General features: G+C 46.9%; 2 protein-coding genes across 2 annotated transcripts; both read left to right on the forward strand.

Annotated features, from left to right (window-relative positions):
• Positions 1-3,314: 3,314 nt before the first annotated feature.
• Positions 3,315-5,618, forward strand: LOC119360997. The gene is made up of 2 exons (XM_037626405.1): positions 3,315-3,344; positions 3,512-5,618. Exons 1-2 carry the CDS (start codon positions 3,315-3,317, stop codon positions 5,381-5,383), a joined length of 1,902 nt encoding a protein of 633 aa, XP_037482302.1. The 3' UTR covers positions 5,384-5,618.
• A 2,063-nt stretch (positions 5,619-7,681) lies between these two features.
• Positions 7,682-10,044, forward strand: LOC119367990 (VAN3-binding protein-like). Its single transcript, XM_037633357.1, has 7 exons — positions 7,682-8,007; positions 8,106-8,186; positions 8,275-8,337; positions 8,562-8,934; positions 9,032-9,214; positions 9,295-9,405; positions 9,483-10,044. Exons 1-7 carry the CDS (start codon positions 7,798-7,800, stop codon positions 9,674-9,676), a joined length of 1,215 nt encoding a protein of 404 aa, XP_037489254.1. The 5' UTR covers positions 7,682-7,797; the 3' UTR covers positions 9,677-10,044.
• Positions 10,045-17,538: the final 7,494 nt, after the last annotated feature.

Below are 17,538 nucleotides of genomic sequence, written 5' to 3' on the forward strand. Positions count from 1 at the left end.
TACGATCTTGTTATGGAAGCAATAAAAGCGACGGACTGCATAATAAAGGTCCATATACAAGGGGCAATGTAAAGTGACGTTCTTTCGCATTAAGATTTTGTGTATCCAACCCTAAAAGCGCATGACAACCTCTGCTTCCCTCTTCGAAGGGCCTATCTTTTACTTTATGTCTTTTACTTTTATGCAAGAGTCAAGGTGATCTTCACCTTTCCCTTTTTCATTTTATCCTTTGGCAAGCACTTTGTGTTGGGGTGATCCTGATATATATATATCCAATTGGATGTAAGTTAGCATGAACTATTATTGTTGACATCACCCAAAGGTGAATACGTTGGGAGGCAACACTATAAGCCCCTATCTTTCTCAGTGTCCGATTGAAACTCCATAACCATTAGTATTGCGTGAGTGTTAGCAATTGTAGAGGACTATATGATAGTTGAGAATGTGGAGTTTGTTATTCCTGAAAATAAGATGAATTGTAATTGTTTGATGACTGAGAACGAAGTTTGCTAGTTTTCAAGAAAGTTTATGGTCTATGCTTTGACATGTGAATTGCTTGTTACTTTATCATGAGAAGTTTTATGAGATGAACTACTGTTATGACATATTATCATGCTAGAAAAGGTGATTGAAATTATCATTGATCAAACTTGTGCACCTTCTAGCATTCACACTTCATAAATTCTTTCTTTTATCATTTACCTACTCAAGGACGAGTAGGAATTAAGCTTGGGGATGCTGATACGTCTCCAACGTATCTACAATTTATGAAGCATTCATGCTATTTTATTATCTGTTTTGAATGATTATGGGCTTTATTATATACTTTTATATTACTTTTGGGACTAACCTATTAACCGGAGGCCCAGCCCATATTGCTGTTTTATTGCCTGTTTCAGTATTTCGAAGAAAAGGAATATCAAACGGAGTCCAAACGGAATGAAACCTTCGGCAGCGTGATTTTTTGGAAGAATATGATCCTGGAGACTTGGAGTTCACGTCAGAAGATCCTCAAGGCAGCCACGAGATAGGAGGGCGCGCCCCCTGTCTCGTGGGCCCCTCGAGCACCTCCCGACCGACTTCTTTCGCCTATATAAGCCTACGTACCCTAAAAACATCGAATATCAAGATAGATCGGGAGTTCCGCTGCCGCAAGCCTCTATAGCCACCAAAAACCTCTCGGGAGCCCGTTCCAGCACCCTGCCGGAGGGGGAATCCATCACCGGTGGCCATCTTCATCATCCCGGCGCTATCCATGACGAGGAGGGAGTAGTTCACCCTCGGGGCTGAGGGTATGTACCAGTAGCTATGTGTTTGATATCTCTCTCTCTCGTGTGCTCTCTATGGCACGATCTTGATGTATCGTGAGCTTTGTTATTATAGTTGGATCTTATGATGTTTCTCCACCTCTACTCTCTTGTGATGAATTGAGTTTCCCTCTTGAAGTTATCTTATCGGATTGAGTCTTTATTTGAGAACACTTGATGCATGTCTTGCCGTGTTTATCTGTGGTGACAGTGGGATTTCACGTGCCACTTGATGTATGTTTTGGTGACCAACTTGCGGGTTCCGCCCATGAACCTATGCATATGGGTTGCACACATTTTCTTGACTCTCCGGTAGAAACTTTGGGGCACTCTTTGAAGTACTTTGTGTTGGTTGGATGAATCTGAGATTGTGTGATGCATATCGTATAATCATGCCCACGGATACTTGAGGTGACAATGGAGTATCTAGGTGACATTAGGGTTTTGGTTGATTTGTGTCTTAAGGTGTTATTCTAATACGAACTCTTTAATAGATCGATCCGAAAGAATAACTTTGAGATGGTTTCGTACCCTACCATAATCTCTTTGTTTGTTCTCCGCTATTAGTGGCTTTGGAGTGACTCTTTGTTGCATGTTGAGGGATTGTTATATGATCTATCTATGTTATTATTGTTGAGAGAACTTGCACTAGTGAAAGTATGAACCCTAGGCCTTGTTTCCTATCATTGCAATACCGTTTACGTTCACTTTTATCATTAGTTACCTTGCTGTTTTTATATTTTCAGATTACAAAAACCTTTATCTACCATCCATATTGCACTTGTATCACCATCTCTTCGCCGAACTAGTGCATCTATACAATTTACCATTGTATTGGGTGTGTTGGGGACACAAGAGACTCTTTGTTATTTGGTTGCAGGGTTGTTTGAGAGAGACCATCTTCATCCTACGCCTCCCACGGATTGATAAACCTTAGGTCATCCATTTGAGGGAAATTTGCTACAAACCTGTGCACTTGCAGGCCCAACAACGTCATCCTACAAAGATGTGCACTTGCGGGCCCAACAGCGTCTACAAGAAGAAGGTTGTGTAGTAGACATCAATGAACTTTGATAACATATCTGGATTTTTTTAAAAAGTTTAGCAAGATACAAGAACATCTATCTGTAGAGATACTAAGCTCTCATGATTTGAAGCATCCTGGTGCTTTGAGGGTTGTAGGTCGCGGGGCCCCACCTATAAGGGTGTGTGCTACTTAGTTTTATTTCTTTTTTTACATTTTAATTCATGAGCTTTTATTAAAATTTGTGAATATTAAAAAACATACAAGGTTTAAAAAAAGATTCATTAATATTTATTAAATTCATAAATATTTTTAAGGTTTACAATCATTTTTACTCTTTGTGAACATTTTTCAAATTTGGAAACTTATTTAATTTACAAAAAAATTAAGTCCATAAATATATTTTAAATTCATGAATGTTTTCTAAAATTTACGGCTTTTAAATTTGTATTTTTATAATCCTTGAACACCTTTTAATTTAACGTTCTTTTTCAAATAAAAAAGATAGCAACTTTTCTGAGCTAGCAGTCGGGAGAGCGAAAAGAATTAAACGAACGAGAGGAGCAAAGAGTCAAGCTGAGCAAGTGAGAGTTTCGTGGGCTCCTCTTGCGAGCGTTATAATAACAATTCTACGGTTTCAGCTTGGAATAGAAGCTGCCAAGAGGCTTAAACAACCACCACCGACCAACACCGAGGTCACAACGTGTATAGACACCACAAACGCACCAAACGGCTCCATTCTCTTGTTGAACAAATATTGTCTCTGACAGCAACCCGGACAATATACGGAATGAAAAACACCTCCATAACATAATTAAAACACAAGCCAACACAGATAAAATAAAATAAAAATTGATTACAATAATCTACTGGATATAAAAGAATCAATCCCACGAGTGAAGATCGGTGTGGCGAAACCAGTGTTACCCTTCTACAGTAGTAATAAATGATCCATGGTTTTATCTTCTTTTTTTGAATCATCCATGGTTTTATCTTGTCCACCGTACCAAAAGGTAGCACCTTTTGTGTAGGGACCTTACCTGCTCATGGGCCGGCCATCTGGTGGTAAAGCCGAATCTTCGTGGGCTATATCGGCCGCTCAAGCCCAACTTTCCAGTCCATCTCGCACAGTAGTGGTGAGGGGGGAAATGAAGGTAAGGAAAATCTCCAACTGCTACAGGTCCAAAACCCAAAGCCCCAGCCAGCCATGCCGACCGGCGTGGCCACCCCCTTCCCCTACCCCAAACCCCCGCAATCCCCTCGCCTCCTCCACCGCAGCCGCCACTGCTCCGGCCACCGCCTCCTCCTCGCCACCTCCTCCCCCTTCCGCCCAGATTCCTCACCCCTCGCCTGCCCCAGGCGCAGGCGCAGCTCCGTCGCCGCCACCCATGCCGCCTCCTCCTCTGACCCCGCCCTCTATTCCTTCCCCTCCTCCCCGACCCCGCCTCCGCGCCCGCCCCCGGCCTCGGCCCCTCCGGAGTCCCCCTCCACCGTGGCCCGCGCCGGCCGCAGCAAGAAGAAGCCCGCCGGCGGCCGCATCGAGGGCGGCGGCGACGTGCGGCGCGAGGCCAAGTCCCGGGCCAAGCGCCGCAGCCGCCGCCTCTCCGAGAACGCCTTCTACCGCCGGAAGCGCCGCGCTGCCTCGGGGCAGGCCGACGCCTTCACCGACGAGGAGCTCGAGATGATCGGCCTCGGCTACGACCGCTCCGTCCGCTTCATGGACGGGCCGGACGACCCGCGCCTCCGCCACCCGCACGACTGGTACAGGTTCGGCGCCTTCGGGCCCTACTCCTGGCGCGGCATCGTCGTGGGGCCACCCATCCGCGGACGCTTCTCCGACGACCGCGTCTCCCTCATGTCCGAGGTGGCCGACCACGACGAATGGGACCGCAACGAGCAGTTCGAGATGTCCAACCAATTTTCCCACCGTCTCAACGAGCTCAATGATGCCGTAGGCTTCCGGTACTACTGGGTCTTCGTGCGGCACCCTAGGTGGCGCCCCGACGAGCCACCATGGCAGCAGTGGACGCTCTCGGCCGAGGTCGCCGTCCAGGCCAGCAAGGACCAGCGGCTAGATAAGTGGAGCCTCATGGGCCGGTTTGGTAACGCGACACGCGAGCTAATCACTCGCTGCGCGGCCTGGACGCGCCCCGACATCCTATACGTCAAGCGGCCGCTGTACCAGTCGAGGTTCGAGCCACAGGAGGAATTCTTCAGCCGGCTCCGCCCGTTGGTTGATCCCTCAACAGAGAACCAGTTTTTGTTTGACCTTGAGCAGGATGGCAGGGTCATTCAGACGACCTACTTTGGGGGTCTTTGCAGGATTGTGAAGGCAAGCCCAAAGTCTTATGTGGATGATGTTGTAAATGCATACTCGAAGCTGAGTGAGGCGGACAAGTCACGCTGTCTGGAGTTCTTGCTCACAAACCATCCCATGGAGCTACTCCACCCGTACACCAAGGAGTGGAAAGTGAAGCTAGAGGAGATGGAGCTTGGGTGTGATGCACCTGATGAGAGTGACGATGAGGGTGGTGATGAGACTGGAAGTGAGGTCATTGATTGGGTTGAGGATGAAGAGGTTGATGTGATTGATGATACTGAGGATGATGATTATGAGGATGAGGAAGTGGTCGACGTTAGTGAAGAGGTGGAAGCAGATGAAATAATAGAAAGTAGTGAGGAGAATGAGGACTACTGGGACGAGCAATGGGATAAAGCGATGAAAAGTTCTGATAAAATGGAGAAACTGGTCAAGACCAGGGTTGAGAAATCATATGAGTATAATAATCGACAAATGCAACAGCAGAAAGATATGGAATCGCAAATGGGCACTTCAAACACAATGATTATGCAGCAGGAGCAGGCCGAGGAGGATGAGGTGAAGTTGGTACATCAGGAAAGTGCAAGGAGCAGAAGTGCGCTGGTCAGAGTGAAGCGTGAGTCCCCTCCAGGGCTCTTCCTGAGGGCAGCCGTCCGGCCATTCACTTACAGGAATCTTGTCAAGGAAATTGTTCTGATGAGACACCAAATTATTGATGGAGAGATAGTTTAGCTTCAAAATTTCAGCAACTGGAGAATTGCAGAGACTGCGCAAACAAGGTTCTGAAGAAGCATCTTCCTCGGTTATTTACAATGTTTAGCTGTATTTAGAGCGTGTTGGTCTTCTTTGTAGTTCTGAACCTAGGGAATACACAAGTCATGTAATTCTTCCCCTGCAAAAGTTTTTAATGAAATTTGAGATTTGAAGCTCATATGTCTGATATATTGAGTTCTCCCCAATGAAGTTTAGTATGGCTTAGTTCATGTCTAGGGTTGATTTTTCTTGGTTTGGTTATTATAACAACTGTTACAGTACTATCTAATGTGGCGTATGGAGTTATTTTCCTGTCACTTGCTCCTCTGTATAATCAACAAAAAACCAGACTGCTCAACCGAAACTCGGAAGAACGGACAGGCACAAAGGTCTACAGCAAGCTGGGCATCAAGGAGATGCTGCTAAACTATAGGGCGATTGTGCTAGGCAATCTGCTGACACATAAATAAGAAGATTCAGATATTTCTCAAAAAAAAAGAGAAGCAATTAAGTGTTTAACTGAGCTAAAACAATGACTGGTCTGATCTCAGCTGAATGTGAAGTTTTAGCCATCTAGCAACTTTTCTTTTTCCCGAAGACATTCTGAACATGCCCTAAAAATTGTCCAGCAACCGTTCCCCCTTTCCCAAAAGCTACTAAAAAGCCATGACAAGAACTCCATGCCGACAAATTAACATGATTTTTAGCTTCCCCTCAAAAAATTCTGCGGGAGCCTTCAAGAATCCGCAGAGCCAGCTTTACATTTAAAAAAAAATAGTTGTAAAGCTCGACGATCAAACCGATATCCCATGATCGAAAGGGCCCTTGTCCTGAGATATAAAAATCCCCCTCAAGTTTTGTCAAAAGGTGAATGATCAGCAGACAGGATTAGAAGGCCTACACATGACGCTAGAATAAACAATGGTTAAGAGGCTTCAGCTGGAATGCTCTTTGGGCGGGCGGCAATAAGTGAAAAAAGGATTTTACCTGATGCATGCACCACATCTAAGCTTTAAGCCACCAAATTTGCTTTAAGATGTTGATTATTACACCAACCAGCAATGAGAAACTGCTGCCCCTCACTGGAGTCTTGCTTTAGAAGAAGCAATGTTGGGAGTTGCTCAACTATTCCTCACCAATGGCAACTCTGTTTTGGATGACCTGCAAGCACTATTCCTACTGCAAACCATGCTGACTTCTTGAGGGGCTGATGGCTAATGATTCAACAGTTAATGAAATTCCCTCCTGCAATGTGCCAAAGCTCATTATTCCAAAATGGGAAAGGCTATGGCACTGTAGCTGCAAGCAAGTGGGGGGCATCAGCACCTTCTGCTTGATATGCTGATTTTCTGTTGACCCAGCACACAATCAGCTAAGAGTTCTCAACACTCGTTGAATTCAAAACTCAAAGCTATATAACAACATCGACACCATAGTACAGTGATACTTAAGAACTGAAGAATTTCAAGTGACCCATACAGTTGTACACCATGTATATTCCCCCAGCCTCCTGTGAGAATTAGCTCATATATAATGTCCTGACTTGCATATTTTGTTAATAGAATTTATGCTACAGCATGAGAGACTGAATCCCAGTTCACTGAACATTCCACTAGATTCTCGCGTTCTGCCGCTACGGGATACGACACTGCAGCTCTACGGTCAGTAACCCATACAGTGTACGTCTTTGCTCCAGCATTGCAGTATTGCACGCATGGCAATGATGCTAGGAAAGTTCTGTAGCATCTTATGGATGACACCCTCATCCTGCTGCCTTTTCCCAATTTTCTTCTGCAGCAGTGGCAACCCAATCTCCAAACATGGCATGTTCTCCCACAGAAGCCTCTGATTATCAGTAGAATAGATGGGACCATTGGACCCAGGAAAACCTAAGTACCCCCTCTTTGCAGCATGGTTCCAATTTTTAAATCGGTTCAAGTATGAAATCCAGCACCAAAGTGCGTACTAAGACTCCCCGAATGTTTAAGGACGGTTACGCCGATGTTTTTTTACGATAAAGGCTCCGAGGTCCCCATTTTGATTCCATCTTCTTTGTGTGCAGCTAAAGCATGAATGGGTGAAGCTAATGATTTACCCCACCCTTATTCCCCCAAAAAGCCCACTAACACGCTTGTTTAATCAGTGTTTTGGGGTATTAAACTCACTGCCTCTCTGTGACACCTGTCTTGTTTAAGATTTTTTACAGCTAAAAGTTGGATTAAAGTGGTTGGAGCTATCCTAGTGATCTGATGGAGGATCTGGTTCCTGCCAAGGCATTCTATTCGGCTGCAGGTGGGAAGCTGCCCCTGCACAACCACCAAAGATCAAAGCATATCTCTGTCCTGTATAAATCTCTGATCAGTTGCTAACGTCTGGTGGAACTAGCTGTTGGCATGGAGCCGGATCACAGAGGCCTGATGGCGATCATGCGTGAAGAGCCGCCGCCGTCTGAGGAGCCGATGGACCTGCTGTCGAGCGCGTGGTGCAGCTCGGCGATCCAGGTTCTTCAGACGGGTCCGAAGGAGGAGGATCGCTCGCTGGCGCTGGTGGAGCACCCTGTCATGGGGCTTGACGATGATAGGAGAGACCTGTCGCAGCTGCAGGTAAGTGTAGGTAACTTCAGTGTACTGTAGCACATAACATTTTGTCAGGAGATCACGCTCAAGATGACAGACAATGGATGCCCCGGATGATTTTGCAGAGGAGTGATCGTAGCTTGGTTGTTGACGACAGCGGCTTCGGTGGCGCGGCGCAGCCGCAATGGAAATACGACGATCTGAAGGTATTCAGTTGATGCGGCCATGTGATGATCATGGTGTTTTCAGTCTGATGTTAACTGTGTGTGTGTGTCTTTTGGTGGTGTTTTTCAGTCATGGATATGGTTGCAGAAGGCAATTCACCCGGAGCTGGACTACGACAACAAGAAGAAATGGGTGAGTGTTAGGTTTAATTGGCATGATTTGCAAGATGAAACATAATCGTTACGCTAATGGAACGAATCGTGCAGTAGAAGAAGCCAGTTGGCAAATGGTTTGTTGATTGATTTCCAATTAACGCGCGGATCGAGGAGATTTAAATGACACACGATATGCTTCCGTGATCATGTTGGCTTTGTTGTTGGATCTTAAATATTTGAACCTGGTACGTGTGGACGCAGCTCCCGCGCAAGATGGCGGCGCCATGGAGCGGCATCTCGCTCAAGAAGTGGGTCAAGGAGCGGAAGCAGAAGCGCAAGGAGGAGGCGCGGCTGCACAGGGCCGAGGTCCACGCCGCGGTGTCCGTCGCGGGCGTCGCGGCCGTGCTCGCCGCCATCGCCGCGGAGAACTCCGCGCCGGCGGCGCGCGGCTCGGCGTCGGCGTCGATGAGGGAGACGGCGGTGGCCTCAGCGGCCGCGCTCGTGGCGGCGCAGTGCGCGAAGGTGGCCGAGGCCGCGGGCGCCACGCGGGACCAGGTTGCCGCCGCAGTCAACGCCGCGGTGGCCGCCACGGACGCCAGCAACGTGATCACGCTCACCGCCGCCGCCGCCACCTGTAAGCCCTCTCGACCGGCCGGAGACGTTTGGAGATGCGACATGGTTCCAAAGAATTCAGATCACGAGATCATTTTGTCTGCGCGTTGAATTGACAGCACTGCGGGGCGCGGCGGCGCTGCGGGGGAGGCGCGGGGGCAGCGGCGGCCATGGGCAGGGCGAGAGGGCGGACCAGGGTGGCACGGCGCCGTGGCAGGACGACCTGGACTTCGACTTCAACTACGCGAGGTCCAAGGCGGCGCTGGCCAAGGGCGACGAGTTGTTCGTCGCGATGCCGGACGGTAAGTCGGCCGCCGTCGTATCGTGCGTGCCGTGCCATGATCAAACTCTTCTCATGTCATGCTTGTTGCCGTGCGTGCAGGGAAGTGGAAGCTGCACACGGTGTCCGCCGCCACGGACAGGAACGGCAAGGTCGTCCTCCGGATCAAGAAGATGAACCTCGTCATGCAGGCCTTCTCCAACGCGAGAGAATGTAAGAAGCCACCTCGACCGGACGCCCTCTCCTATTCTTGATTCGTCAGCCACATTGCATAACCAAGACGTTCACAGGCGTGGTGGAGGACGTCCGGCCGTGCGCGCCGGAGAAGGCGAGCCGGGAGGCGGAGGCGACGTACCCGGTGGAGGTGAGGACGAGCAGGGGCAAGGTGGAGCTCCGCGCCGACGACTATGCCGTGTACAAGAGGTGGGTCACCACGGTGACGCACATGCTCACCTCCTCCACCGCCATCACCATGCGCAATTAACCATCGATCCCGCCACCGCCGACCGATCGAATCCAATCCACTGACGTACGTGCGCGACCGGAAGTAACAAAGGGGTCGTACGTGTACATGTGTTCGATTCCAGATCTCGCGTTTCTGGTTTTAATCCCCTCCCAGATTGATGTGTAACTAAATTTAGCCTTTTGATGGGGTGACTTTGTTAATTTTAAAATTTGTTGGCTCAGTCTTTAGAAGATGCTTCACGGAATAGAGTGTGGATGCGTATCTATAGTCATAGGGGATGAGTGTACGCAAACGTTTGTGTTTGTATTATTTCTAAAGAAATGCACTAGGCAAAACTCTAGCAAATGGGCAGACTCTACAATGGTGTAGAGGTACTTAAAAAATAGAGTATTTTGATTGCTCTTCAAAATCAAATGGCTAGATTCTTTGTGGTGAAACCAACCCACCACTCCACCAAGGTTCAAGTCTTAGGGGCTGTTTGGATCTCAGCCTAAGCGTGCCACGTCTAAGGTGAGGCGTGCCACAACCCCTTAGGCGTGCGTTTGGTTCTAGACATAGGCTCGCCACAACGCCAAGGATCGTCTGCCGCTGAAATTTCGCTAAAAATGTGGCGCTCGTTTCGCCCGCATTGTTGCTTGCATTTTCCCTAGATTTATTTCAGACTTTTCCGTGATGTTCGTTCAATGTGAGAAGACGTTCCCGTCGACTATGAGGCACATGTGATGACTTAGTCAATCTTATGATGTTATGTCGGCTCAATATCCCAGAGAAGTTCATAGGGATAAAATGTGTTCGTAGGGTGCGTAGGTGTCAGACTCTCTAAACTAAAGTGTTCATATTTTTTTCATGTGACATCCACTCGTTAATGGGTTATATTTTCTCTTCATATACTTGCCCATCCAAACCGTTGCACATAGTGTAGGAGGATGGTCGCGCAACCAAGCTGGCGAGGGCGCCAGATGCGGTGGTCGACAACCATGTGGAGCTCAGTGGAGGGGGGGGGGTGCTAGGCGGCCGAAAATCGGTCGCGGGGTTACCATGGAAGTCAAGTGACGTATGTGAGCTGATGACGTCGATGACACACGTAACATGGTGACAGAGAGCTGAATTTGTACACCCCCCCCCCAAACCGGCAAGATAGATAGGCCTCTTTATTTGCCCCTCTACCTCGAAATATAAAGTCTAAGTGGGTGTTTTTACAGGACTCTATAATTTGTAGGGATAGAGGAAACTTCAGGTAATGTGTTAAAATTCCAAAAAATATATTATTTTGATAGTTCTTTTCAAGTATGGAGGAGTTGGAAGAACCTTCTAGAGCCCACTTTGATTCACGAAATTGCAAAAACTTAGGAACAAAAGATATGCAGGATGCTACAAGATTTTGTTCCCACCAAAGTGTGGTTGATTGCACCAAAAACAAATAATTATTGGCATGAGATTTGAGTGGATGAAAAAATTCCTATGAAACAGATTTTTCTTAGGAGAAAATTCTATATGATTCAATCTATGAATTAAACCGACATAAGAAAAATTCTATGGATTCTATTACTCTAAGCCCTCTTTGATTCGCAGGATTCTTGTAACTCGGGAATAGGAAAAATACATGATTGGAGGGGCATGCCCACTTGAAATAACCTTGTTGATGTTTGCCAACATAAGGTAGGACCTTTAGGAGGTTGGCTAAAGGGTGGAGTGGGAATATATAAGCTTTCCTTAGGAAAAATAAGAATGAGCTTATGATAGTTTAGATATTAAGGTTGAATCTGAAGAACTCTCTAATGATGGGGGGGGGGGGTAGAAATACTGCAGTTGCTTATACATGTTTTCGATGGTGTAGATGGTCCTGGATAACATAGGAATGCAGAAGATTGTTGTAGACTATTACAAATATTTCTTTAGATGGGAGCCTACACCTAATATTAATCTTAGAGAGGATTTTAATAGGGATTATGAGAAAGTTACTAAGGAAGAAAATATAATGTTAGAAGCCAAATTCTCTGAAGAGGAGATGAAGGCTATTATTTTGGGTTCTTACTCAGATGGGGCCCTGGCCCTGATGGGCTTCCATTCATGTTCTTGCAAGTATATTGGCATGTTGCTAAGGGTGGATTAATTAGGATGTTTAATGCTTGGTACAGTGAGGATTTGGATCTATAGATAGACTAAACTTTGCCACAATTACCTTGATACCTAAAGATAATGAGGCTAGGACTATGAATAAGTTCAGCCCCATTAGTTTATTAAATTGTTGGTTTAAGATCTCTGCTAAAGTTCTTTCAAATATATTACCTGTGATTAGGTAAACTGATCTCTGAATTCCAGTATGGCTTTATTAGAGGTAGGTACATACTTGAGAGAGTGGTTACTACCCATGGGATTGTACGTGATGTACACTCTTCTAGTCAACAAGCTTTAGTTTTTAATATTGATTATGAAAATGCTTAAGACATAGCCTTTATGAGGTGCTTCCCCTTAGAGGGTTTGGGCCTACATGGTTGGGCTGGACTAAGTTTAACCTAAAATGGCTCTGTTGAAGTAAACTAGAATGGAGAGGAGAGTGATGTTTTCCTTATTGGAAAAGGTTTGAGACAAGGGGATCCCATATCCACTCTCCTTTTTAATCAAGTTGTGAATGTTTTCTCTAGGATGTTGGTCAAAGGTTCTCAGGCATGGTTGATTAGGAGGTTATGTCCTAATCTAGTTAGTGGTGCGGTTGTGTGTCTCCAATATGCAAATGATAACCTGCTCTTCCTAGAGAATGATAGTAGGGTAGGTCTTAACCTTAAATGGATTTTGACTTGTTTTGAACAAGTTTCAGCAATGAGGATTAACTATCATAAAGAATGCTCTAGTTCCCATTAACATGGAGGCTAATGAGTTGAATCCCTTTGAAGACATTTTCAATTTGTAGTAGGTGAATTCCCTATCAAGTATTTAGGGATTAATTTACATGTTGATATAGTAGGGAAGATCTTCGGATGTTAATTGATAAAATTTTAGCTAGAATTGTAGGTTGGAGAGGAAAGCTCCTCCCTTACTTAGAAAAAAATACTTAACTAGATCTCTCTTAGCTAGTATTCCTTTGTTTTTGTTAATGTTTTAAGTTCCCTAATTGGGATTTGAGTTAATTTAACTCTTACATGACTAACCGCCTATGGAGTGATAGAGAAGGTGCTTATAAGATTCACCTAGCCAACTGACCTTCTACCTATATGAAGAAACAATAGGGAGGCATGAGTATACCTAATTTCCAGGACATGAATATCTGTTTAGTGGGTTCTTGGGGTGAAAAGATACATGGTTGGGGAGGGGTCTCTTTGGAGGAATATAGTAGATAGTAAATATAACACTAGTGAAAGGATTGATATGATTGACTAGAGGGGGGTTGAATAGGCAACTAACAATTTTTAGCTTTTCTTTACCAAATTAAACTTTGCATCAAAGTAGGTTGTTTAGATATGCAACTAGGTGAACAACCTATATGATGCAACAACAACAAGCACACAAGCAAGCAAGGATATAACACAATATAAGCTTGCACAAGTAAATGTGAGAGATAACCAAGAGAGGAGTCGGTGGAGACGAGGATGCGTTACCGAAGTTCCTTCCCTTTGAGAGGAAGTACATCTCCGTTGGAGCGGTGTGGAGGCACAATGCTCCCTAAGAAGCCACCAGGGCCATCGTATTCTCCTCACGCCCTCACACAATGCGAGATGCCGTGATTTCACTATTGGTGCCCTTGGAGGCGGCGAGCGAACCTTTACAAACAAGGTTGGGGCAATCTCCACAACTTAATTGGAGGCTCCCAACGACACCACGAAGCTTCACCACGATGGAATATGGCTCTACGGTGACCTCAATAGTCTAGGGTGCTCAAACACCCAAGAGTAACAAGATCAGCAAGGGATTAGTGGGGGGAATTAGTTTTCTCTTAGTGGAAGTGTAGATTCGGGCCTTCTCAACCAATCCCTAGAGAATCAACAAGTTTGATTGGCTAGGGAGAGAGATCGGGCGAAAATGGAGTTTGGAGCAACAATGGAGCTTAGGGATGGAAGAGATGGTCAACTTGGAGAAGAAGACCCCCTTATATAGTGAGAGGAAAAATCCAACCGTTACCCACTTACTCAGCGTGCGACATGCGGTACTAGCACACAACCATGCGGTAGTACCGCAAGGCACTACAATACTACCGCGTGCGTAGCAGGAGCCAGACGAGTCCCTGTTGCATTGAAGCAATGAGCGATAGAACCGCCGGAGTGGTACTACCGTGCGCCCTTGTGGTACTACCGCAAGGCAGGGTTTGTCTAGGTTGGGAAGGCACGAACTAATAAAATTACATCCGTGGCTACTTCCGCTGTGTTTCAATCTGTGCAAAAATCCGACACGGTACTACCGCATGTAGGGAGCGGTACTACTTCGTAGGGTGCGGATGTAAAAAATTACTTCTGCTCCTACTACCGCGCGTGTCACTGCGCTGGGCTAGAGGCCACGGTACTACCGCATCCCTGCCGCATCCCTGGCCGGTACTACCGCATCCCTGGCCGGTACTACCGTGGGCTACTACGGTACTACTGCTCCCTTGAGCAATACTACCGCATGCCACAACACAATAGCACTCGGAGTCCTTCATTTTGCAAAGACACGGATAAACGGTCGGTGCTCCAAAGAAGTAAAGGAAAGGTAGTGCAAAGGAACAGACGTGTACGTGTTGATTCCACCCTAACCTTTCTGACGTGGACCCCCTCTTAATAATACGGCTTTCCTATGACTCAAATCCACCGAAAAGAAACGTAGAGAAACGCCATCTTCACTTAGGCTCTGAGGGGAAACGAATCGTCTCGTGCCTAGACATGAGATATCTGAAATGCTCAATGCACATGATTAGTCCGCAAAGGCATTGTCATCAATCACCAAAACCACATAGGGAGAAATATGCCCTTACAATCTCCCCCTTTTTGGTGGATTGATGACAATACGGGATTTGCACATAAGGATACAAAAATGAACATAAGCAAACCCACCATCTACAAAATATAGATATGCGCCCCTAGATGTGTGCACTCTATACATATGCTTTGGACTGCAAGGCACACATACTAGGATCAACACTCCCCCTATATTTTATAGGCAAGGCATTCCTTCAACAATATATAAATTACACTAAGCATGGAGGCAAGGTAATGAATATGAGCATAAAGTATAGGGCACAAGATAGCATAGGCTCACAAACTACTAAGCATAAGAGATAATAAGATAAGCTTAAGAGCATATGTATTACACCATATGATAGTCTCCGGGACACACACGAACACAAACGCAAACCAACCAACCAAAGCAACACGAATGAAGGTCCAACGAAACAAAAACAAAGAGACACGAAAGCAAATCCTACACTCTCTCCCCCTTTGGCATCGAGACACCAAAAAAGGCAGAGAGGACACCTACGACACAGGTGGTAGCATCCTCTGTAGAGATCAACCCACACGCTCCTCATCTGTCTCGGCGGCGGGAATGGACTCCTCCCCTGACTGAGTCCATTGATAGCCTTGCTTGGTCATCCAGTCAGCCTCAGGAGCGATGTTCTTATCTGACCCGCTCTCCACGATCTCACTGAATGTCCTCAAGATCCTCTTGTCGCGCTAGCGACTCTCCTTGGAAGCAACATGGGTCCTGTACTGCCCCTTGGCCTGCATGCAGAACATGGTCTTCATCTTCGCCTTCAGCTTCTTAGCCCAAGAGGGCTCAGTAGATGGAGGAGCGTACCCCGTAGAACTGTCCTCAGTCTCCTCCTCCTCAACCTCATCTTCATCCACATTCATCCTAGCAGCCTCAGCCTCAGCCCTAGTAGTGGTATTTTCCCACTTGTTCTTCTAATGCAGCTTGATAGGATCGTGGCAAACCCAGTTTGGAGCAGAAAAATCTTCCTCTAGATAGAGCTTCTCCCAAGTCTTCGAGATCAGGAGGTGCGGTTATGGACCATAGATGGGAACTTTGCGATTGTAGACCGCAAACCGGAGCTCAAGCCACATGATATGAGAGATGTCCAAGGGATGGGTAACTTGACTACGCGCCTCCTCACAAATAAGCATCATATCCACTAGCTAAGCATGCACCTTATCCTTGTCACCAATGCGCGGGAAGAGAGTGTTGAGGAAGATCCAGTGCATCACATCAAGGAAAGGGTTAAGTACCCAAGACTGTCTGCCATTGGTTAACTTCTTCTCCACAAGGAATGGTTGAAGCTTGTTCTTGTTGGCGGACTCTGGGTTGCCGTGAGGGCGGGCACCAACGGGCACATAGAGCCCCTCATCACGAACATCGACATCTCCATGAATTCCTTCCAAGTAGCAGACATCCTCTTCCCAATGGTCATCCAAGTCATAGTCTGCTAACCATCCGTGTGGAAGTGGACGGAAGCAAAGAACTGTGCCACGAGCTCCGGGTCAAAGTCCATGTGAAAGGTGATGGAGTCTTCAATGCCAAACTGCTCCACCAAGTCCAATGCCTCACCAAAGTATGCACGGTCATTCCTCGGATGATTCATATCAATCCACTACATTGGGACATAGATTGTGACAGCCTGGTTTTTGCCTTCTCTCTTTTTCTGGACTTGGTTTACCTTTGCCTTGGATTTGAGATTTTGGAATCAATTCATATGGACTTGTCACTTGGGCATGCCCTTGACTTTAACTCAAGTGACCCAATTGCATCTCATCCAACTCTATTTCTCTCTAAAACCCTAGAATGGCCCTTTGAATATTTTTCGTAAGTGAAAATATTCATTTTCTTTCTAAAAGCTTATTTCAGAAATTAGAGCTCCAAAGCAACCCCAATTTTTATAGCTCCAAAAATCTTGAGATAATTCCTGAATTTTCTTTGAACCTTGGCCCACCTCCCTGAGCAAAAATATTGCATGACTTTTTGTAATATTTTTGCTAGAGAAAATCTTTTCCTTTCTGGCCCAAAAATGCACTTTGTACAACAAGTGCATTTTTATTACTCTTTTGGAGCTGATCTTTCTTGAGCCTTATCACCCTCCTAAGAAACCCTTAACCCCAGGAGATCAGCCCTAATGGCCTTCTAGAAGCTAGCCAAACTTGGTGACCAAGTTTCTGTCCAGAATCTTGCCAACAAGCTTGAGTCACTTTCGGTCGGCCTGGCTTCGAGTCCTCACCCTTCCTAGACTAAACACTATGTGGACTTTATCCCAGACAAGGTTTGGCAGCATTTGGGCGTCATTTTGGCCATGCCAAGGCGATGACCGCGTGTGGACCCGGGGCCTGGCATGCGTTGGACGCGCTCTACGTCGCGCCAGGGCCTCTGTTCAGCGCGTGCCCGAGCCAGAGCTCGCCGACGACTGCCGCACTGCGCCACCACCTTATTCTATTGCCCTTGACCTCTCCCTGGCACTCGCCGATGCCGGAGACGCCACAACGAGCACGGGCGTGTCGCGGCCAAAAGCCACAGTGCACCCGTGCCCCTGTCTTCTTCTCCCCTTCCTCCTTGTGCTCGTCCGCGAGCGTGGACAACCTCTGCATGATCGCTGAGCCTCTCACCCCCTCACTGACACCTCTCGCCGGCTTCCAGAGAACTCCGGTGGTGACACATACCCCCTTCCCCCTCCGGCTATGAATTGATCCCTCCCCTCCGTCCCACAGCCACTCACCGCACCATCCAACCTCCACACACGCCTCTCGCCGCCGTGCCCGACCTGAGCTCGCCGGCGACCCCCGTAGATTAGCCCTGGAGCCCAACCAACCACCTAGGTGCACCCCTGTAGATCCTCTAGTGACGTCCCAAAGCCATAGAACCCCTGGAACTGCCCCTCGCCATCGCCTTGTTCCTCTCCGGCAGGGCCCGATGAAAGGATCGAGAAGAGG

The sequence above is a fragment of the Triticum dicoccoides genome, chromosome 2B, assembly GCF_002162155.2.
Source record: "Triticum dicoccoides isolate Atlit2015 ecotype Zavitan chromosome 2B, WEW_v2.0, whole genome shotgun sequence".
Classification (NCBI taxonomy): Eukaryota; Viridiplantae; Streptophyta; class Magnoliopsida; order Poales; family Poaceae; genus Triticum; species Triticum dicoccoides.